The sequence below is a fragment of the Embiotoca jacksoni genome, unplaced genomic scaffold, assembly GCF_022577435.1.
Source record: "Embiotoca jacksoni isolate LCO1_2020_lvr unplaced genomic scaffold, fEmbJac1.0.p SCAF_5, whole genome shotgun sequence".
Classification (NCBI taxonomy): Eukaryota; Metazoa; Chordata; class Actinopteri; family Embiotocidae; genus Embiotoca; species Embiotoca jacksoni.
This window is the reverse complement of record NW_027185403.1, coordinates 11,073,244-11,095,914: the sequence shown is the minus strand read 5'-3', so window position 1 is coordinate 11,095,914 and position 22,671 is coordinate 11,073,244. Positions and strand designations below refer to the sequence as shown.

At 39.5% G+C, this 22,671-nt stretch overlaps 2 protein-coding genes across 3 annotated transcripts; one reads left to right on the top strand and one right to left on the bottom strand.

Annotated features, from left to right (window-relative positions):
- Positions 1 to 212: 212 nt before the first annotated feature.
- On the top strand, positions 213 to 6,671 carry LOC138211398 (uncharacterized). 2 transcript variants are annotated; one of them, XM_069171247.1, is made up of 2 exons: positions 213 to 815; positions 1,851 to 6,671. In XM_069171247.1, the coding sequence occupies exon 2, from the start codon at positions 1,929 to 1,931 to the stop codon at positions 3,105 to 3,107; it is 1,179 nt and encodes a 392-aa protein (XP_069027348.1). In that variant the 5' UTR covers positions 213 to 815; positions 1,851 to 1,928; the 3' UTR covers positions 3,108 to 6,671. The 2 variants fall into 2 exon arrangements, with proteins under 2 accessions (XP_069027348.1, XP_069027349.1); XM_069171248.1 differs by having other exon boundaries at positions 213 to 1,565.
- A 3,860-nt stretch (positions 6,672 to 10,531) lies between these two features.
- On the bottom strand, positions 10,532 to 14,921 carry LOC138211397 (cell surface A33 antigen-like). The gene is made up of 6 exons (XM_069171246.1): positions 14,793 to 14,921; positions 13,035 to 13,355; positions 12,597 to 12,854; positions 12,312 to 12,509; positions 12,069 to 12,182; positions 10,532 to 10,970 (listed from the first exon to the last, which is right to left on the bottom strand). Exons 1-6 carry the CDS (start codon positions 14,839 to 14,841, stop codon positions 10,786 to 10,788), a joined length of 1,125 nt encoding a protein of 374 aa, XP_069027347.1. The 5' UTR covers positions 14,842 to 14,921; the 3' UTR covers positions 10,532 to 10,785.
- Between the last annotated feature and the right edge of the window lie 7,750 nt (positions 14,922 to 22,671).

The window sequence follows — 22,671 nt, the reverse complement described above, 5'->3', positions numbered from 1 at the left end:
TTGGCCACAGGAAGGTTTTTTTTTTTTCATTCAGTGTCTAGTCATGAGTGCCAACCTCAGACCTACTAACATAAGTGCAAACATTTCATTTAAAGCCAAAATAATGCTCAGCAGTCATTAAAGGTAGTGTTAGGAAAAATAGTAACTCATTGTCAGTGTGTAAATTAAGTTACTGTTATGTGTGTAAAGTTTCCGTGAGTATATGCATTAAACTGCAGTTGAAATGTCTCACTGCATGCACATTCCAGGAGTTCCTCTCTTGCAGTATATGGCCCCTCGGGGGAGGAGGAACTGGCTTATCTAGTTTAGCACACATAGGTTAAAAGCAAATGGATGTTAAAAGCAAACATACCCATATAGGAGGCAAAGAGATCACATGCTGTTTTATAACCCCATGTATACAATAAAAGGAGCAAAGAGGGAAGTCTGTGTTGGAGTTGGCTGATGCCAGGTGAAGAGCTTACAACTCTAAGACCCTGCACGGACTTCCCTTGCTGCAAGTAAAACTCAGATTTGGGTCCAAGCCTTGTTTTTGTCTGACTGTGGGTTTGATTCTTATTCTATCAGCGCTATGTTACGGTTCTGAACCTAACATACAACTTGGTCCTTCGAGCCGGATCCCAAGATATCGCCGCCCAGTGAGGAGGGAGAGGACACACCGGAGTCTGTCGACAGCCAGGACATCTAGGATGCCTGCAAAAAGACCTGGGGCGTGAATTCGTGGCCAGGCCGGTGCTATAACGTCTGAACTCCCCTCGGTGGACGACGATTGACGGGATCCTGAATCACCCAAGGAGACAGAAACAACGCTAAAAGTAAGGAAAGAGTACGGCTCTATAACCGTGAATGCGCAATTAGGTAACTCCGCCGTAAGGGAGGTTAACAGAGAGCTCGAGCGAATGTGTGTGTGTGTGTGTGTGTGTGTGTGTGTGTGTGTGTGTGTGTGTGTGTGAATGCCACTAGTGGAAACAACAGCACTGGAGGAAACCTAACGGTGTAAACGTAATCCTGTGGTCTGTTAAAGTACACATAGTAGTGGATTAAGGAAAATAGGTCCTGAAAAAGACACGTAGTCTGTAAAGGACACAAAGAATATTGACATAATGGGGAGTGAAAACAGTAAGCCTGCCTTAGAGGGAGACTCCAAGTTTATGGAACGGGCATATCCAGGCAGCACCAGATTCCTAGACAACTGGAAGAAAAAGGTTGATTTTGACGGAAGATTAATGTAAGAAAGTAGTAGAAGAATTGATACTGAGTGTGTCAGGAAAGACAGGGAAAGACAAGCGGCGAAAGGAAGAACAGTTAAGTGTAGCTAGAAAATGGTTAGAGCAAGCAAAAAAAGCGTACTACGCTGCACGTCACCGCAGTCATAAATCAGGATGAAGAGACAGGGCCCCCGTCTGATATACATAGACAGCGGAGGGAAGAAGTAGAGAGAGCAGTTAGAGAGTTGGAAAGATTAGACGCAGAAGAGGAGCGCCAGAGACAACAGGAAATAGAAGAGGACTGCCTGGTGGCCATTGGCAACATCAAGGAGTACCCCGTCAACGTGGTGATCTACAGTGAGTGCTGGAGCTTGGGTGTCATGTCGCCTTGATTATGCTGGCAGCTTTTGGTACCACAACCACTTCCACAACTCCAGAGGAAGTCGAACATATATTATTCCGCTGAGATTCAAATCATGTTTTGGGAGAAACACCTTTTATTTTTATATCCAGCTGAACGAGTTTTAAATCAGATCTGAAGAGATGGTTGTTGGAGACCTTTTAGTTGTACATATATTTCACGTGTTTGGTTTGGTCTCTTGCTTGACACGCTGCTCATTAACACGTCTTCTTCTGTTGCAGAGTCACCGGCCGGCCTGCAGATCTCCGACAAAGCAGAGTCGCTGGCGATCGGCAAACGTACAAAGGTGGAGTTTCTTAATGACAAATGATGCCCATGAGTACATTATTAAATCAGTGAATCATAGAGTGATAAACGAAATAGGCCCGACTGCAGCTCATCTAACTAGTCCCATGAAAACTAGAAGTCAGACAGCTAGGGCAACTGGCGTGTATCCAGCGTTGACAGCCTATAAAGAAAAATACAGCATAACACAAAAAAACAACGAATGTGAAGGCTGTGGCACAGGACCCGACCCCCCACCAAAATATAACACTGAAACATACCCCCTAATGGAGGTGGCTAACCCTCATTTCGGCATAAACGGTGACCAAGAACGAACTATTGACGTATACAGACCATGGACGGAGAGTGAATGCGCTGAGGCATGTAAAAGCTTAGGAGACTATGTCACTGATGTGAAGGGATGGATAGAGAGACATAAACAGTTAAGAGACTCCTACCGCCTAAATGGCACAGAAGTAGAACAAATGTTTAAAAGATGTCTCATATATAATTGGAATAGAGTAAGAAGAGTGTACACAGGGAAAGCAGCGGATGGTAACGTCCTAGGCTACGGTACAGCAGAACTAAATGCCCAGATACAACCCGTGTATGACAGCATGACCGAAGTATTCCAACGGAGACCAGACTACGCTAAAATAGCACAATGTAGACAAAAAGAAGGAGAGGACGTACATGAATACAAGACAAGACTGGAGGGAGTGTTCAGACAGAACAGCGTACTACACGACGACAATAACGCAGATGGCCCATATCAACAACAACTAAAACAGGCTCTGATGTCAGGCCTCCACCAGAGCATAGCTGACTTTATCAAAAAACACAATGTTAACCACCCGACAGACGGACTTGTCCCGTGTATGAACTGGGCTCAACACGCCCAAAGTATTATAAAAAATAAAAATAAAAATAAAAAGACGGCAGAAACAGCAGCCACATACTTATTAGACTATGAGGAACCATCACAAGTATTTTTCCTCGGCCCGCCCAGAGGCAGGGGGCGTGGAGGAAGGGGGAGAGGCAGAGGCAGAGGAGGATGGGCTCCACTGCGCTACCCCGGAGACAGGGATGACAGCTGTTGGAGGTGTGGAAAAAAAGGACACTATGCACGAGACTGCAGAGCAGAAGACAACTCTGACCAACATAACGAAGAATACAAACAGCTACCCTCACATAACCCATTTCACAATAGATGACTAGAGAAGGAAAAGGGAGGAAAGGATCAGGGTAGTGTGGACGAGACACCCATACTAGATCTTACAGAAGTATTATTAAATTTCTCGGGAGATCATGAAAAACCCACAAGAGAATTGGAAGTAAACGGAAAACCCATCACATTTTTATGTGATTCAGGTGCGGACAAAACAGTTTTAAAACAACACGTGCCTGGTTTAACACCATCAAATGGACGTATTTTTGTGAAATCCGCAAATGGACAGCTTAACTGTCATCGCACGTCCAAACCGGTATGGATACAAGACTCACAATCAGGAGAGGAAACCCGAAGTTCAGTGGTAATCTGTCCTGAGTGTCCAGTCAACTTGTTAGGGAGAGACTTACTCTTAGCTATGAAAATATCTATAGTTCCTACCTCTAAAGGAATGATCGCAGTGGGGAAAGGGGAGGCTGTCGACACACTAGTGGTGCAGAATCATAGCGAACCTTGTTCCTACTGGTCCCTCGACATGCCTCAACCGGACCCGACTCACACTGGAGAACAACTCCTAAAGTTTGCAAGGAAAAAACAAACAGGCCAGTATCAAGAACAACATGCGGACCAGATGCATGTGACCCTGAGGTTTAAACATACCCCAGGACCAGATTTACTCTACAATGAAAAGGTTCAGAAACTAGGACCTCAGAGAATCACGTTAAAAACAATGTACACTGATGGAAAAACACAAACAGGATTCGCTGTGGTCACAGACAAAGAAATTGTACAGGTGAAAAAATTAGCCTCGAACCTCTCAGCCCAGGCGGCTGAAGTTATAGCCTTAACAGAAGCATGCAAAATAGCACAAGATCAGAGCGTCACTATATATACTGATAGTCAATATGCATTCTCCACGCTACATTTATTTGCAGCCCAATGGTCACGGAGAGGAATGACCACATCCACAGGAAAACCTGTCGAGCACGCGGACTTATTAAAAGAACTCCTTAAAGCAGTCCTGTTACCAAAGAAAATCGCAGTATGCAAATGTGCATCGCATACAAAGAAAACGGACAGAATAAGCAAAGGCAATGCATTTGCCGATAAAACAGCCAAAGAAGCAGCAACAGGACAATATGGTATATACACCATAGTCCATCAGAAACCAAACGAGGAAATCGAACCAATATCTAATGAAATTTTAATAGATATGCAAGCAAATTCACCAACATCAGAAAAACAGCTATGGTTAAAAAATGGAGCACAAATACAAAACGGCATATATCACATAAACAACAAACCTGTACTACCAAGAAACCTATACAAAACAGCAGCCATTTTGAGTCATGGGCCTTGCCATGTCTCAACAGGAGGGATGGTTGAAGGGATACATCAACATTTCTATACAATAGGATTCAATTCATACTCAAACATTTTTTGTAGATCATGCTTAATCTGCTGTAAACATAACTCCCAAGGAAACGTCAGACCAAAACGCGGTGTATTCCCGAGAGCTGAACACCCGTTTGAAATAATACACATGGATTTTATTGAATTAAATAAAAAAAAAATAACTTCCAATATTGTTTGGTTCTGATATGCCCATTCTCCAAATGGGTGGAGATTATCCCAAGCAGAAAGGCAGATGCTATAACAGTAGCTAAAGCTATATGCAAAAACATCATCCCACAGCATGGCATCCCCAGAATAATATACAGTGATAATGGCTCACACTTTGTAAATGATGTGATAACATACCCAGCGCAACACTTAGGAATAACATTAAAAAATCACTGCTCGTACCATCCACAAAGTGCAGGGTTAGTGGAAAGAGCAAACGGTACGGTGAAATTAAGGCTACAAAAAACTCTGGAGCAAACAGGAAGGACCTGGCCAGAGTGTATAGATCTGGTAAAAATGTACATGAGAATAACCCCAACTGAAAATGGACTCACTCCATTTGAAATAGTAAATGGTAGACCGTTCAAATTACCATTATTTTATGACAATGAAGAAAAAGAACAAGAAGAAAACACATTAACTGATTGGATGTGTAAGATGATGAAAGGAAAAGAAATAATGAGTGCAAATAATCTGCCAGACCACGTTGTGTCCCCACAGGAAAATCCAGTCAAAGCCGGTGACTGGGTGCTGATCAAGGTCATCAAAAGGAAGTGTTGGTCCAACCCCCGCTGGACTGGACCATACCAAGTCCTCCTGACCACACCAACGGCCGTAAAAATCGCGGAGAGAGGCACCTGGATACATTTGAGCCACTGCAAGAGAGTGACCCCCTTGTCTGCTGCCAACAGCGGGTAACGGTGGAAGTCTGGTTACAAAGGGTGGGTGTAGCTCTAGGCTCCCTGGTCTCAACCCAGTGAAGAAAACAACTGATCCGTGCCCATAGTATCCTGTCAACAATGGCATGCAGGTGGGTCCTCCCCCTTGTGGTAACAACTTTTACAGGACTCTGCCTCCTGTCACTCCGCCAAGATGACGAAGGCACGATAAGAAGGAAAAGATGGACCGATCAGCAACCAGACAAATGGACATGGATGGACGAAAACCCAAAACACTCGTGGGATACCAACATGTGGTACAGCTATGTGAAGGTCCTCGTCAGGTCGTATAACAAAATCGAGAAATCATGGCACTCCGCCTCATGGTGCTCCAGAACAGGATGGTATTGGACCTCCTGACTGCATCTGAGGGAGGTGTCTGTGTGAAAATAGGAACTACATGTTGTACTTACATCCCTGACGAGGTTAACACCAACATATCCACTGCCATGAATGTCCTGAAACAAATGCAATCTGTTATGACCAAAGACCACCCTGGCATAGGCAGCTGGGATATGTATTCCTGGTTGACTACAGGCCCATGGTGGCATATGTTACTGAAGATATTCATGCCTGTACTCGCGGTGTTGATAATATTCTGTGTACTCATAAGTTGTGTTATTCCTTGCCTACAGATGATGTTGCAGAAGATGGTGGCAAACACATTATTTAATTATATGCTCCTACAGCAACATGAACGGGACCCCCCTGAAAATGAGTGAAATGATTCCAAGGTCTAAAATGATGCATACATTGAAAATGTGAAAACAAGTGGTGTTATGTTGATGTCACAATGATCTAAGGAATTTACAAAATGACAAACAGGAGGGAATGTTAGGAAAAATAGTAACTCATTGTCAGTGTGTAAATTAAGTTACTGTTATGTGTGTAAAGTTTCCGTTAGTCTATGCATTAAACTGCAGTTGAAATGTCTCACTGCATGCACATTCCAGGAGTTCCTCTCTTGCAGTATATGGCCCCTCGGGGGAGGAGGAACTGGCTTATCTAGTTTAGCACACATAGGTTAAAAGCAAATGGATGTTAAAAGCAAACATACCCATATAGGAGGCAAAGAGATCACATGCTGTTTTATAACCCCATGTATACAATAAAAGGAGCAAAGAGGGAAGTCTGTGTTGGAGTTGGCTGATGCCAGGTGAAGAGCTTACAACTCTAAGACCCTGCACGGACTTCCCTTGCTGCAAGTAAAACTCAGATTTGGGTCCAAGCCTTGTTTTTGTCTGACTGTGGGTTTGATTCTTATTCTATCAGCGCTATGTTATAGTTCTGAACCTAACAGGTAGAATCTTTAAATGTAATGGTAGCTGTTTAAAATGTTAAACACATGGCTCGTGGATTTGTTTTTATTAGATGTACAGTTAACATCATTTTGTTAAAAGGATCATGTTTTTGTCATATTTTCACTCACCACAGGCAGATGTTCTTTGTTCTTTGGAGACACTACTGCTATGACTCCCGACTGTGCAGACCAGACTTCCTGAGACATGTTGTTTCAGAGTGATACTGTCAGCCCCAACATTTCTAGAGAGGAGCTCTGCATCTGTCAGTGCACGTCCACCCAGAGTCCAGCTGTACTGAGGACTGTCCCCTCCCTCAGAGGAGCAGGAAACCTTCATATCTCCCTGGGACAGACACTCAGAGACCATCAGGACAGAGGACACAGGAGCTCAGAGAAACACACAGAGGACCTTTGATATTACACCAGAATCTTCATCATCTTTAGGATGTGTGTAGAAATGAACTTGAATGGTGAACTGTAGAGTTCGTTCTCCTGATTTCTGTCTATTTAAAACATTTCAAGGGTCATTTCATCGCCATCAGTCCTGCTCAGGCTATTAATCCTGTAATTCACATCACTGTGAGTAAAAAAGGATGTTTTCTTTCAGATTTAATGCAGTCTTATTCTTTCTCCCATGAGGTATTATGACATTTCTGTGTTTGTTTAATTACGACTGGTATCTAGATATTTCTGAGGCACTGCCCATCAACTGGAGACTTTCCTTTCCTCCCATAGCTCCAACAACGAGCTCCACCCTGTCTGCCATCACAGTAAGTGTCCACACAAGCTGCAGGTAAAATATCATAATTTAATTGTTCCATGTCTGAGGATCATTGCTTTGATTTCTATAAAAGTGCAAATATTACTGTTTCCAGTCTAAAACAATGATTGGTTGTTGGGTCTGTCTCTTTCAGGCAACAAGTCCTCAACAAGTCCTGTGTTACGCTGACCTGTGATTTGCAAACAAAGTCAGGCTCTCTCACTCATTGAAAACTCAGGTTGCTGAGTGTACAACTTTAGTTCAAACTTACAGAATTTTATGTTCAAATTGCAGCGAGTTTCTCCAAGATTAAAACTTATATTTTCAGCCTTGTTGTTGTAAATGTGGGGAGGTGCAGTGATCAGCACTGTCACCTCGCAGCAAGAAGGTTCCGGGTTCCTTTCTGTGTGGAGTTTGCGTGTTCTCCCAGTGCCTGTGACTTCTCTCCGGGTACTCTGGCTTCCTCCCACCGTCCAAAGACGTGTGTATCAGGTTCATTGGTGATTAGGAAAAAAATTGCCCTGAGGTGTGAATGAGAGTTTTAATGGTCTTTGTTTCAGTCTGTCTTTCTGTGTTGGCCCTGTTATGGACTGGTGATCTGTCCAGGGTGTAACCCTCCTTCGCCCAAAAGTGAGCTGGGATAGGCTCCACCCCCCTTGGGAACCTGTTCAGGAAAAAGCGGGTATAGATAATGGATGGATGTTTTAAATGTTCATGAAATATATCTAGAATATATTGAATTGAAGTAACGGTTTTGCCAAAAACATGATGTCTGGGTTTTTAATGTTTCCTATGTAGACATCGAAAGGCAGCACTTTACTGAACTTTAAAGAATTTTCAGGATACTTTAAGGTGGATATTGGGGTTCACTGATTTAATTAAAGACCATCGCTCTTTTTTATTTTTTATTGACAAGAAAGAAAACAAATTTTGCATAATTTGGGGGAAAATGTATACTATATAGTATTTCCTGATGGCATGTACATTATATGCACGAACAACAAGATAACATTATCAAACAATATGCCCATAAACATGTTACAGCAAAACCTTTCATGAATTAGACACAACGTTAAAGTCCTTCCTCTTAGCAGTACCTGTAATTATTGAATATGTTCTGGTGTAACATCATGTTATGTACAATAGTTGAGTAAGAATCACATAGATATTACTCTACTTTTTCGTATCCTAAATAAGTCAAAACATCTTTCTAGTCCCACTTGACATGTTTTTTTCATAGGTACAATTCATATTTACACACTGTTACATTTGATTAATTTAAAGTGATATATAGAGGAAATGAGACCAATACATTATTATAAATATCATGAAAAGAAAAGCAAGAGTTTTGAGATTCCAATTTATATCAGTGAATAGAGAACTTTACAGAACTTTGATGGATGGGATTCTCATAGATTAAAATTTCCCCACTCTGGGATTAATAAAGTCTAATCTAACCTAATCTAATCTAATGAATCCATGCTGAGAAATTGTTTAGAAATACTTCATGAGTGGGTGTAGATGAGAGAAAATGTTAAAACCTTTTTGTGCATGGAGTCCGACTGACTAATTTACTGTGAAACATAGTATTGTTCTGTTTTATAGGATGAAATCATTCTTTCAGGCAGATAACTGCTGAGGAGGTCATATTCTCTGCGCATTCAAGACTCAAAGTTTTATGTGTCACGTGTTCTAACAATAAGACATTTGCGTCTTGACTTGCATGTAAGAGCTACTGGTATCTTATTAAAACGTATGTACTTACATCCTATCATTGATTGTGTTTCATTATTTATGCCCCAATCAACTGCACATGTTCAGCGACTACAAATAGTCATAGATTATGTATTGATCCAAAGGCATTGATTTGTGAGTAGTTCAGTTTCACTCCAAGCTTTTCTAATCTTTTTTCTTTCTTTTTTAACACAGCACCTTTCTCAGACAAAGTCACAAAGAGCTTCACAACAATTACAACAACAAATTAAAACATTTTTGAACCTTTTTGTTGGTTAATTGTAGATCATAAATATCTACAGCAGCAGCTCTTTGTTCAACTGACTTTCTATTTACCCCAAATAATTAGTATGAATATCTCTATTCCTCCAGACTTGAAAGTGACGACATGATAAAACTAAAATTCTCAATGATTAAAGTTATTGAAAAATTGTAAATTGTTACAGTTCAAAAACATCGATGTCAAATATTCTGTTTTCACAGGAACATTGTCAACTGGAAACCACAAAGACAAAGGAAGTGCATTGAACTAAATATAGAAAGCATGATTTGATGGTGTTGAAAGACAAACCTTTCTCAGAATTGAACAAGCTGTTAAATGTCTTCCCCTCTCGAACCTTAATTTACTGAATTCCTCAAGAACACCACATTTGTACCTTTCACTTCTCTCCTTCTTTCAGTAGAAGAAAAAAGTATTTTACCATTAACTGATCTAAATGTGTTGAACTGTTTCATCTAGTACCATTATTCTAAAAAAGATAACATCATGCCACTGATAAACCACTGGTCTGAATAAGTGATCACGCCTGAGAAAAAAGCAGAAGTGTTTGCTTCATGGAAACAAATTTGTGCACACTGAACTCTGCAACAGACGAGACATTTTGCTTCTATATCTTTGGTCTAGAGAGCCAAACCAGCGTTGCCATTTATGACATTAATTCTCCCACACACTCTGCACCAAACCATTTATAATTGAAATAACTTTCCCAATACACACTGTGCCAGGATTTATATTTACATACTATGAACCTCAACAAATCCATCAATATCTGTTTAAAAAATACATTTGAATTAAATGTCACTTATGTCACCTTACTTCAAATTAAAAGTAACATTTTACATGATGTGTAAACACAGACATGCTTTCAGAGTCATGTCTGCCAATCATTAGATTAATGAAGGTGAATAAATTGGAAAGAAAGTTATTCTTAAAATGTATCATTTATTACAAGCTCTCAGTATTTCAACAATGAAATTAAAGTAAATATGCTTATAAATTACAAAAAGCTGATATATCATATACATATAAAAACAGGGTAAAATAATTCAAAACAATTAAGAAATTGTTGAATATTCCACTAAAAGTTCCAGCGATTAAGCAGGATGCCGTTGTTAAAGGTCACAAAGACTAGATGCTTTGCTTCCCAGAAAAGTGAAGAAAACCCTGATACGTATGAGCTTTAATGGCTTTTCTTTCTCTAATGACAACTTCTACAAAATGAAGGTGAAAGACCTTCAGGCATCTTGACATCTCCTCCCTCTCTCTGCCTTCAGGTGTGTGTTCCTCCTGATCTGTGGACACCTGAAATCACCTGCCTTTACGGACGTTGGCGTACAAACAGTCCTCTCCTGCTGGTTGAGTCTGCCGAGGTCGCTCTGAAAACTTGACTTGGCCGTACTCCACCTCCACCTTCCCCCTTTGCTCCACCTGCCTCTGCTGCCGCTGCACCATCCTGACATTAGCGTAGGTCACTTCCTGGTCGTCTTCTCCCTCTGCAGATTAGCAGGTAGAAGTAAGTGACACAAACAAACTAGAGCCTTCTAATTACATAAAATGACTTTGAAGAACTAGTTTGACATTTTGGAGAATAAACTAAGTCTCTGTCTTGCCAACAAAAATATTGCTGTCACTCTCTGCAGCATTAACAGTCGGTTAGCTTTAACACAGAGCCTGACTCAAATGTTACACAAAATCTACCCTTTAAATGTGTTAATTACTGAACTAGAAACAAATTGAAATTAGTTCTTAACTTTGGACAGAGCCAAGCTAACAGATTTGCCCTGTTTCCAGTTTTTGTGTTAATTCTAACCATCTCCTAGCGACTTGAGTGTTTTTAGAATTCTTGTTTTCAGGGTTTACACACTATTTTTCTAAATATTCTTGTCCCGAGTACTTTTACAAAGAACATGAATATTTAGGCCAAATAATCTACATTTTTCTTTTGGAAGGAAGTTGTTTTTCCTGACCTTTCACACCTCTAGTAAGGTCACCAACCAATCACATTGTGCGGATATACAACGAACATCACATCAAAACTCCCAACAATAATGTTGGTTGTTTCGAGCCACAGAGTATTATAGGCTACGACAGAGGGACATACAAGGACAACAATCTCAAGGACAATGCATTGAGAAGCATTGCCCACCACTATAGCTATCAGAAATGGTTTACTTTTGGATGTAGTAGAGTTGGCAGTGGGCAGTGTCACAAGAAACAGTGTCACAGCAGGTTTGGCTAAAGTAACAAAATCTCCTCTTCTTTCGTGGAGTGAGGAGGAGCAAAACAAGATCGGCATCACTAGATGATGTTGAATCCATTATTGTTCTGAAGAAAGAGGTGACATGTTTCTGTTCAAACCATTTTTCAAAAGGTGTTGAAAATTTGCATCGCTGCCGGTTTGAATAGTTTTATTGGAAAATATGCATTTATTTGTCACGCCCCCGGTATGTAGAGTCCTTAACGCTGAGCAAGAAAGCAAACAAATGCAATTACTCAAAATGTTAAACTATTTATTCAATCTATAAAATGAACAAAATAATTTGTAAACTGTGAATGTAGTGAGGAAGTTAAAAGGAAGTTCTGTTTTGTACCTTTAGTTTTGTTGTTTTTCTTTTTTTTCAGAGCACAGGTGACTGCCACGCCGACAACTAAGAAGATAACCAGTGCAGAGAGTACACCTGCCATTATTGGTAAAGCATCTGTAGCTAAAATAAGAGACAACAAATACGTATGTTGAAATCAGCAAACTCTACATGTGTTATGAAAAAAGGCAGATGACCAAAGGAGAAAATGACATCAATGAATTCACTGCAGCAGAGTGAGTTTTCACTTACAAAGGTACCATGGACCATCGCTGCTGGGAGTCACAGTTTCATTGAAGGATGTGATATTAATGGAGGGTGTAAGTGAAACTATGTCAGTCTCCTTAACCACAGTGACTGTTGTTGATTGAATACACAGGGTGTTATTGGCTGCAAACACCCACTGTGTTATGTTTGTCCCATTAGAGATGCAGTAAATGTAAATGAATCCTATGAACAAACAAACACAACATACAACAGATGAACAGAGTAATTATAATCATCAGTGTCATAATGATCAAATTATTTCTCACTCACCACAGTTCATTATATCCTCTTCTTTGGAGACAGTACTGACGTGATTCCAGACTTTACAAGCAACACGTCCTGAGACATGTTGTTTCAAAGTGATACTGTTTTCCTCTTTATTTTCAGAGTAGAGCTCAGTGTCTGTCAGTGCACGTCCACCCAGAGTCCAGCTGTACTGAGGACTGTCCCCTCCCTCAGAGGAGCAGGAAACCTTCATCTCTCCCTGGGACAGACACTCAGAGACCACCAGGACAGAGGACACAGGAGCTGAAAGACGCATAGAGGACTTTAGATATTGCAGCAGTGTCTTGATACTTTTTTAGTTTCTAAAGGCTCAAAATACAGATACATGTAGAGTATGTGATACATAATGTAAATTATCATTCCAACGTGAGATTCATATCTATCCATTTGACTAAATTTCTCCATATGAAAAAAGTAATTTACCTTGAATAGACAAATGTAGAGTCTTTTTCGAAGTCAGCGTTCCGTTTGAATCAAAGATTGAAAGTGTATATTCACTACTATCTGTCCTGCTGAGTTTATTGATCCTAAATGTCCCATTACTGGGAGTAAAGACAGATCTGTCTTTTAGAGAATTAGTTATAATTTCATTTTGTTTCCCGCGGAGTATTATCGTGGATTCGTTCCTCCATTCGTATTTAGGTATTTGAGAGTCTTCGTCCATCAGCTGGAGGACCACAGTTCCTCCCAAAGGTCCATAACATTGAGCTCCATCCTGTCTGCCATCACAGTGAGTTTCCACTCCTGTAAAATAAAAAAATAAAACAAGGAAACAATTTTGATCCTTCATTTTCTACAGAATGAATGATGCTGAGAATTAGATGCAGCAAACACATTAATATTGTAGGTTTGCTGCATCTCTGTGTCTCACAGACCACAGTGGGCACACAGGTTTTCTTTTCTTGTGCAGCAAATGTAAAAACTTATTTGTATCGGAGTTGTTGTTGGTTTTTTTTTTTTGTTTTTTTTACTGCTTTGTTGCTACTTTTTACAAAGTAAAATATCTCATCACTTTTTCCACCACCGCCTGTGATGGGAAAAAAGTTGTGGTTCAGCGAACGCCATTATTTCCCTAAAACAGAGTTTTGAGGTAAGTTGTCCTCAGTCAGTAATTACAATCATACGTCTGTCAAACTTTGTTGAACCCACAGAACATTTTAATTGCTGCAACTCAAGGGAATCTTAAAATCCTAAAACAAATTATGAGTTGGGTCATCCAGTGTTTTGAACAAACATGTAAAAAATGAGGAACCATTCAGAACAAGTGCTGCAGCCATAAAAACATGAGCTTTGAATATTTCAGTCAGAGTGGGCAGGCGTTACGTAGCGGCAATGAAGTGTTGGATCAATACCATGTATGGTATTATAACTGGCATTACCATTTTGTCTCGCGATGTTACACATTAAACAGTTAATAGAGCCTCCAGGCCACAGTTGGTAGTTTAGGTAAAGTGTCTCACTGATGTTTACAACTATGACAATAACCAAAAATACAGCCTTGGAGCAGAGACTTGCTACACTTGCAGTATAGTCTGAGGCAAACACTGTCAAGTTTTTATAAGATTACAACTGCAACATTGAAAACATGGCTCTTGAGAAACAGCAACAGTGAGAAACCAATCTCCTTTACTCTTTATACCATTAAGATCATTTTAAAGGGAGATTTAAAGGGCCAGTTAAAGAGCTCAAATTTAAAATGCTTGAAAAATAATAATAAAATGGATATAAAGTGCTATGATAATACAATCTGTTTATTAGATAATTTACCAAGAACATGTTGTAGGTTTACTGTGAAACAAGTAACAGGAGACGAGAGCTTGGTCTTGTGCAACAAATTCAAACAGAAATAGGCTATATTATTACAAAAGATGTTTTCATTCAAAAAATGATGCACTTATTTTAAATCCCTCCGTAGACCAACCAGCAACTAAAGTATTCTCCATTTGAACAACACGATATAGTGATGAATATTATTCAGCACTGCTGTTATATAAAACGGTTATTGACTGTACTGATCTTAAACCCAACAATGTTCTTTACAGTATTTGAGCTGCTGTACATATCACTGGAAATATTGTCTTAACTTTATTAACTATATTTAATCCCACATCTACAAAACACGTTGATATTAATCCTATGAGTTTTAATAAAGTGCCAGAAGAAAGAAGTTGAGCAGCTCACCATGAGAGACTCCTAGTAGCATCACCAACAGTCCAAACACAGCTTCCATGTCTCTTCACAGCAGTTTAGTCTCTAATTGTCCCTAAACTAAACCTGTGTATTGTGCTTTGAGCAGCCTGCAAAGTGTCTTTTCAGCAATCAGCCTCAAAGGAGGGTCTGAACATTCTCACCAAGCAGAGCATGTCATGTTTACTTCTTTTTACAGTGAGAGGAGAAAACAAAGAGACGTTTTACTTCCTCTTTCAACCTACAAGTTGGCCTTCGTGTTTGATGGACTGAGTGAAGGAGACTGACAGCAGACATTTCTAAAACAGTACAAACACAGCTTCTATGTCTCTTTCCGTTCAGTGTTTGATGACCAGGTCAGTATAGTGGTCAGACCACTTTTATTTAATAGCATATATCCAACACTTGAGTCACAGATGTCACCTGTTATTGATCAGGTCCAGAAGAAAAGGCGTGCATTGTCTGCTGTCACAGCTTCAACCATGTGAACTATCAGAATCAGCTGTATCGACCAATAGTCATAAAACATATAAGTCTGTGCAGAAATGGCCTCATAAACTGTAGCATCCCCGATGAATGATGGTCTGGTGTCTTTTACTGATGGTTCACAAAACTTTATTGAATGGGACTTGTGTCAGGATCCCTGTCTGACCCTGGTGTGTCTCCCTCTATTTTGTCCCCAATCACCTCTCCTCAGGTGTGCTGTCATTCCCTTGTCTGTTTGTTATTGTTTCCCCGTGTGCTTTGTGTTTTGTTGTCTTCTTCTGCCTGCCTCCAGTCACCTCCCATGGCCCCGCCCCTCATCGGTCTGAACAGCTGCCACCACTCCAACTGATCACCACCTGCAGGCTGCTCATTTAATTAATCATCTCCCTGGAGTATATCAACCCTCCTCCTGCAGTCATTAGTTGTCGGTCCATACTGCCAGTTGGAGCCTGTCACCCACAACCTGTCACCAGTCCGTCCGTCCTTCTTTCCTCCCTCCCTCCCTCCCCTCCTTCCCCTCCTCCCTCCCGTTCCGTTTTATGCTGGCGACGTGCCGTGGACCTCACCCACTTCATCCTGCCTGCTGCCCTGTCACGCATGTACCCAATCTGCTGCCACCTGGTGTCGGACCGCGGGAAACCACGCCAGTGGCTCCAGTCTGCTGCCGGCCTGCCTTCCTACCTTCCTGCCAGCCTGCCTGCCGTATCTCCGGTCCTGTCTCCAGCCAAAGACATTGCCCGGACCGGAGCTCTGTGCGTATTTCAGTCTGTCTCTTTCAGGCAAGAAGTCCTCAACAAGTCCTGTGTTCCGCTGACCTGTGATTTGCAAACAAAGTCAGGCTCTCTCACTCATTGAAAACTCAGGTTGCTGAGTGTACAACTTTAGTTCAAACATACAGAATTTTATGTTCAAATTGCAGCGAGTTTCTTCAAGATTAAAACTTATATTTTCAGCCTTGTTGTAAATGTGGGGAGGTGCAGTGATCAGCACTGTCGCCTCGCAGCAAGAAGGTTCCGGGTTCCTTTCTGTGTGGAGTTTGCGTGTTCTCCCAGTGCCTGTGACTTCTCTCCGGGTACTCTGGCTTCCTCCCACCGTCCAAAGACGTGCGTATCAGGTTAATTGGTGATGAGGAAAAAAATTGCCCTGAGGTGTGAATGAGAGTTTTAATGGTCTTTGTTTCGGTCTGTCTTTCTGTGTTGGCCCTGTTATGGACTGGTGATCTGTCCAGGGTGTAACCCTCCTTCGCCCAAAAGTGAGCTGGGATAGGCTCCACCCCCCCTGGGAACCTGTTCAGGATAAAGCGGGTATAGATAATGGATGGATGTTGTAAATGTTCATGAAATATATCTAGAATATATTGAATTGAAGTAACGGTTTTGCCAAAAACATGATGTCTGGGTTTTTAATGTTTCCTATGTAGACATCGAAAGGCAGCACTTTACTGAACTTTAAAGAATTTTCAGGATACTTTAAGGTGGATATTGGGGTTCACTGATTTAATTAAAGACCATCACTATTTTTTATTTTTTATTGACAAGAAAGAAAATAAATTTTGCATTATTTGGGGGAAAATGTATACTATATAGTATTTCCTGATGGCATGTACATTATATGCACGAACAACAAGATAACATTATCAAACAATATGCCCATAAACATGTTACAGCAAAACCTTTCATGAATTAGACACAACGTTAAAGTCCTTCCTCTTAGCAGTACCTGTAATTTTTGAATATGTTCTGGTGTAACATCATCTTATGTAAAGTAATGTAGATATTATTCTACTTTTTCGTATCCCAAATAAGTCAAAACATATTTCTGGTCCCACTTGACATGTTTTTTTCTTAAGTACAGTTCTTATTTACACTGTTACATTTCATTCATTTAAAGTGATATATGGAGGAAATGAGACAAATACATTATTATAAATATCATGAAAAGAAAAGCAAGAGCTTTGAGATTTCAATTTAGATTAGTGAATAGAGAACCTTATAGAACTTTGATGGTTGGGATTCTCAGATTAAAATGTCCCCATTCTGGGATTAATAAAGTCTAATCTAACCTAATCCAATCTAATGAATCCATGCTGAGAAATTGTCGTGAAATAGTTCCTGAGTGGGTGTAGATGAGAGAAAATGTTAAAACCTTTTTGTGCACATAGTCTGACTGACTAATTTACTGTGAAACATAGTATTGTTCTGTTTTTTTCATAGGTAGAGTTCTTTACACTCTATCCACCAAACTGAATCAAACCCGGATGCTTGTATCTTCGAAACATTGCAAAGGAAGCATGAATTCCTCTTATTGGGAACAGTATGACTAGAAATTCCCCGACTCATATTGTGCCTCAAGATATAACTAGTGCATTTATGCTGAGCAGTTTTTAAAAGTTACTTTTCAGTTTCATTAAACAGACATTGTGTGGACTAAAAGCATCTCAGAAATAAATACAAAAAAGTGCTGGAGACAAGAATCTTTGCAGAAGTTTTGAAATCATTTCTGAAGTTCTGTTTTTTAACAGAACAAACCAAACAAAGAAAGCTTGTTGTTGCGCTCAGCTATGAAGGAAGTGAAACAACACGCAACAAAAGCTGTCAACATACAAACCATATATGCAGCTTTTCCCACAAAGATCCTCTCTTATTCTATTACACTATCAGTTATCTTCTGCCCCTTTTCACTGCGTACAAATTTAGTCTGATGGACACACAGTTAAAGTTCAATTACTTTTACAATGTTCATATTCGTTTTATTCTATTAAAGTCACATTAGCTTTACGATAATGTTGGCCTGACTTCAAAAGAGCTCAAAGAAGCACAAACAGAGTCAGATAATCACAGAGCTTCTCCAACCAGTAAATGCAGGCTGGCAGCAGCAAGTTAACGTTAGCACCCCTACTACCAATGAACAGCCTGTTGATGTAACATTGCCATCTGCAAAAATCCTATCGTCTGAGAACACCTTATTCATGAATCATAGTGCTTTTGTCCTCCCAGAAATGTCTAGCGCTTGTAGATTTTATGCTCCCTTCAAATATTCAATTAGATAATATAACCATACAGTCTATGAATGCAACCCATTTGTCTCCCGTTTCTTATGAACTCCAGTGATACAGAGCTCTTGTGAGAAAAGGGTGGAAGTCATCCATGGTTGGCCAATTGGTCAGACTTCCTGTATCCGTTTCACATTAAAAGCCCCTCAGTGTTTCATACAGAGTTACAAATTTATGTTCTGAACATCAGCAATATCCACTAGTGTCTTTCATTCCCTGTACAAATTGAGAATGTGAAACTTTTTGATTTACTGCTTGCTGCCGAGACACACGGCAACATTTGAATCTGGCAACAGTTTTGTTTTCTTTTAATCACTGTGTTTTACTTTGATTAAGTTTAAGCTCTACTGTAAATTTTAATTTAACAACTTTCTGTGCAGCTTAGACATACACTGTAAATAATCAAGAGGGTGTTTATTATATTCAGGCTGAAAACTAAACTCAAAGTTGCATTTAACGTTGAATATAAACAAATGTTACTTAAGCGTGATATGATTTTAGTGAAACCCAAACACAGCCTGAATGTGTCACAACACAACATGACTAATGAGCTTTGGCATAAGCGAATACAAGTTTTACGAAATAAACTTTTAATCATTTGCTTCCTTGTGGCCGGTAAAGTCTGTGATTTTGAAGATTTTTAGTACAAGTACTAACACAAGAACTAATGCCTGAATAGTGATGTATTCTGGTGCTGTTTCTTTACGTTATATATATTATAATTTTATAGTATATTCAATAACTTTGTCTGTTTTAATAATAATTTAACTTTATTTCACGCAGCCCCATCCATCACACTGCTGTATTTAATTTATAGCAAAAATATTTTCAACATGTAAAACATCCAGATGCAATGAAATGTTTGAAAATAAAAAAAATATTATATCTAATTACAAATTCACTCTTTTCTTATTGTTTAACTACAAGCAGATCAAAGATTTACATTGATTTACACCACATTTTTGTGATAAGTGACTTCAAAAACATGGTTACACAGCTGCTACTGTTTTAAGATCAGATCGTGTAAATTTCACCACTGTCACAACTCTGTTTTTTAAATCAAAATCTATTTTAAGACTATACAAGATTTAAAAAAAAAAAAAAATGAAAAGTCCACAAGCTTTCCCAGCTCCCCACACATACTAAATGTTCTGTTTGCTGTTGGGTTTTTGAGTCCACGGTTCAGTATCCATCGGTGATAACGGCCCTCAGTTCAGAGTTCATTCAAGTCCAAACTCAAACTGAAGATTTATATTCTTATATACTTGACCCTGCACAAAACACAAGACAGTACAAAAAAACATTTTCACCAACATATTACAGTATTTACTGAGTCTAGATCATTAATGATTGACCTTTTCTTGATCAGGAGTAGGCATGTGAAGTGTTACCTGACTTCTTACTACGCTTGACTTTCCTGCACACACAGCAACATGACACCAGTATCAGGAGAGCACCCACTCCGGCACAGACTGGGATCAGGATGGTCAAAATGTTTTCTGAGGAAACAGACCACAATGATAATTATAAGCACTTACTTGTTATTGTCTGCATACTTAAACTCATGCAGACAATGACAAGAATGACTTTAATCAGAAATCCCTGTAACTGTGTCAGCAACACTTTAGATCCACTTTAATTATGACACATAATTGTTGCGTGAGGCAACATTTTACAATTGCAAAATATATAACACATCCCGCAGTTTTTTCCTGCTACCACTATACAATAAAGATTCCAGTTGTTGCAAAATGGCTACAAATATCAAGGAGCTCCATCTGGTCTATCATAGATGAAGCAAAAACATGAACCTACACCAAGCTGGATCAAAACATCAGAGAAATCAAACTGGAAATCTACAACTGTTGCTATGGTGCATACACTGCAGGGTGGACATAGAAAACAAAACACAACATTTAGCCAAACATCCGAAACACGACAAACGTATGAAAGCTAGGGCAGGTTCAGACCAAAGGTGGTTTGTCAAAAAGGAAACCTGAAAAAGCATTTCCTAAAGGTTTCTGTTGAACCGCAGCCAGTTCCTGTTACTGAATCACACCTAACACCCTCTCTTTACATCTTTCATCAGTGCAGAGTAAAGGTTGCACACATTTATTAAATGTGTAAATGATCACTGACAAAAAAAGTCTACCTTTTAAGGGTATATTTTTGTTGCAAGCAAATGCATGAATTAGTTATATGTAGATTTGATCGTAATTATTAGTATCCTATATGTACTGAAAGAAGGGATAATGTCAATAGACTGGGCATTGATATTTGGAAGATTTTGGAAGCAGGTACTTGTATGACTATAAAAGCTACAGCAGACTATTCCTTCTCATTGAACAATGAAAAAGTTGAACAACATTATAAAGTCTTTTCATCTATTGTCTCCACTATTCTTCTATCCTATGTTGTACAACTGGTACATTTTGTTTGGTACTTTCACTTCTACATGACAATTACATTTCTGATTAACTTCTTAATAACATATCAAAATATTAAGAACATGATTTAATACATATCTTTAACATCTAGTTTAAAATGTATGTTTTTCACAAGGACCCCATTTGGATCAAAGGCCTCCCCGCTGTATTGACCTGAATTATTCCTCTCCACGTTTGTGATCTTGAGCGTCCCGTTGTTGATGAAAAACTCTGTTCTGTTCCTAAATGCGTCTTTTATCGTCACCTTTTCATTCTGCAGAGTGAACACGTTAATGAGTCCACTGGGAAGCTCCTTCTTCCACCTCACCACATGGCTGCTGGCGTTGGTCAACACTTGGATGTATACAGTTCCACTGAGGATAACAGCACAGGCAAGTGGACTCTGTGGCATTACGTTTATTATCAGCAATGGGAAAGAACGCTGAGGAAGATGCATTCAGGAGAACATGTAAATCATCTTAAATTATTCACACTATTTGAACAGTAATATTTGCACTTTTATAGAAATCAAAGCAATGATCCTCAGACATAGAACAATTAAATTATAATATTTTACCTGCAGCTTGTGTGGACACTTAGTGTGATGGCAGACAGTGTGGAGCTCGTTGCTGGAGCTGTGGGAAGAAAGGAAAGTCTCCAGTTGATGGCAGTGCCTCTGAAATATCTAGATACCAGTCGTAATTAAACAAACACAGAAACGTCATAATACCTCATGGGAGAAAGAATAAGACTGCATTAAATCTGAAAGAAAACATCCTTTTTTACTCACAGTGATGTGAATTACAGGATTAATAGCCTGAGCAGGACTGATGGCAATGAAATGACCCTTGAAATGTTTTAAATAGACAGAAATCAGGAGAACGAACTCTACAGTTCACCATTCAAGTTCATTTTTACACACATCCTAAAGATGATGAAGATTCTGGTGTAATATCAAAGGTCCTCTGTGTGCTTCTCTGAGCTCCTGTGTCCTCTGTCCTGATGGTCTCTGAGTGTCTGTCCCAGGGAGATATGAAGGTTTCCTGCTCCTCTGAGGGAGGGGACAGTCCTCAGTACAGCTGGACTCTGGGTGGACGTGCACTGACAGATGCAGAGCTCCTCTCTAGAAATGTTGGGGCTGACAGTATCACTCTGAAACAACATGTCTCAGGAAGTCTGGTCTGCACAGTCGGGAGTCATAGCAGTAGTGTCTCCAAAGAACAAAGAACATCTGCCTGTGGTGAGTGAAAATATGACAAAAACATGATCCTTTTAACAAAATGATGCTAACTGTACATCTAATAAAAACAAATCCACGAGCCATGTGTTTAACATTTTAAACAGCTACCATTACATTTAAAGATTCTACCTTTAATGACTGCTGAGCATTATTTTGGCTTTAAATGAAATGTTTGCACTTATGTTAGTAGGTCTGAGGTTGGTCCTCATGACTAGACACTGAATGAAAAAAAAATCCTTCCTGTGGCCAAATAAAAATATTAAAAGCTTTAAGTTTTATGCCTCCAGCAACCAGTCAAGTTGTAGTTTATGTAAAAGACCTCTAATACAGTTCAGAGTATTTCAATTATTCTTTCTTTTTCATGTCTTTTATTTTGTAGACATTTTGAGATTAATATCAATGCATTTCCTGTTACACCTTTATTCTGAAGGACTGAAACCGGAAGCAGTTTAGAAAGAAGTGTTAGAACGGGGAGAAGATAAAAAGATGGAAAAAAGTGTTAAAAATAGGAAAAGGTTGACGTTTTTTGTTTGTTTGGCACCTGGCTGATATGGACACAAGGTCAGTACTACTACTGTACTAGTACTGTACTAGTACTGTATTGTACTAGTACTCATTCTGGGAAAATTATTGGGTTAGATTGTTCCGGTTTTCAGGGATTTTGTTGTG

What these genes read in the sequence shown, in the direction of transcription:
- LOC138211397 (XM_069171246.1), bottom strand. Translation starts at nt 14,841, where the DNA reads ATGGAAGCTGTGTTTGGACTGTTGGTGATGCTACTAGGAGTCTCTCAT. An exon ending in TCTACATTTGTCTATTCAAG is followed by an intron (nt 12,855 to 13,034) that starts GTAAATTACTTT and finishes TGCGTCTTTCAG; the next exon opens with CTCCTGTGTCCTCTGTCCTG. An exon ending in CGATGGTCCATGGTACCTTT is followed by an intron (nt 12,183 to 12,311) that starts GTAAGTGAAAAC and finishes CTCTTATTTTAG; the next exon opens with CTACAGATGCTTTACCAATA.
- LOC138211398 (XM_069171247.1), top strand. Translation starts at nt 1,929, where the DNA reads ATGACAAATGATGCCCATGAGTACATTATTAAATCAGTGAATCATAGA.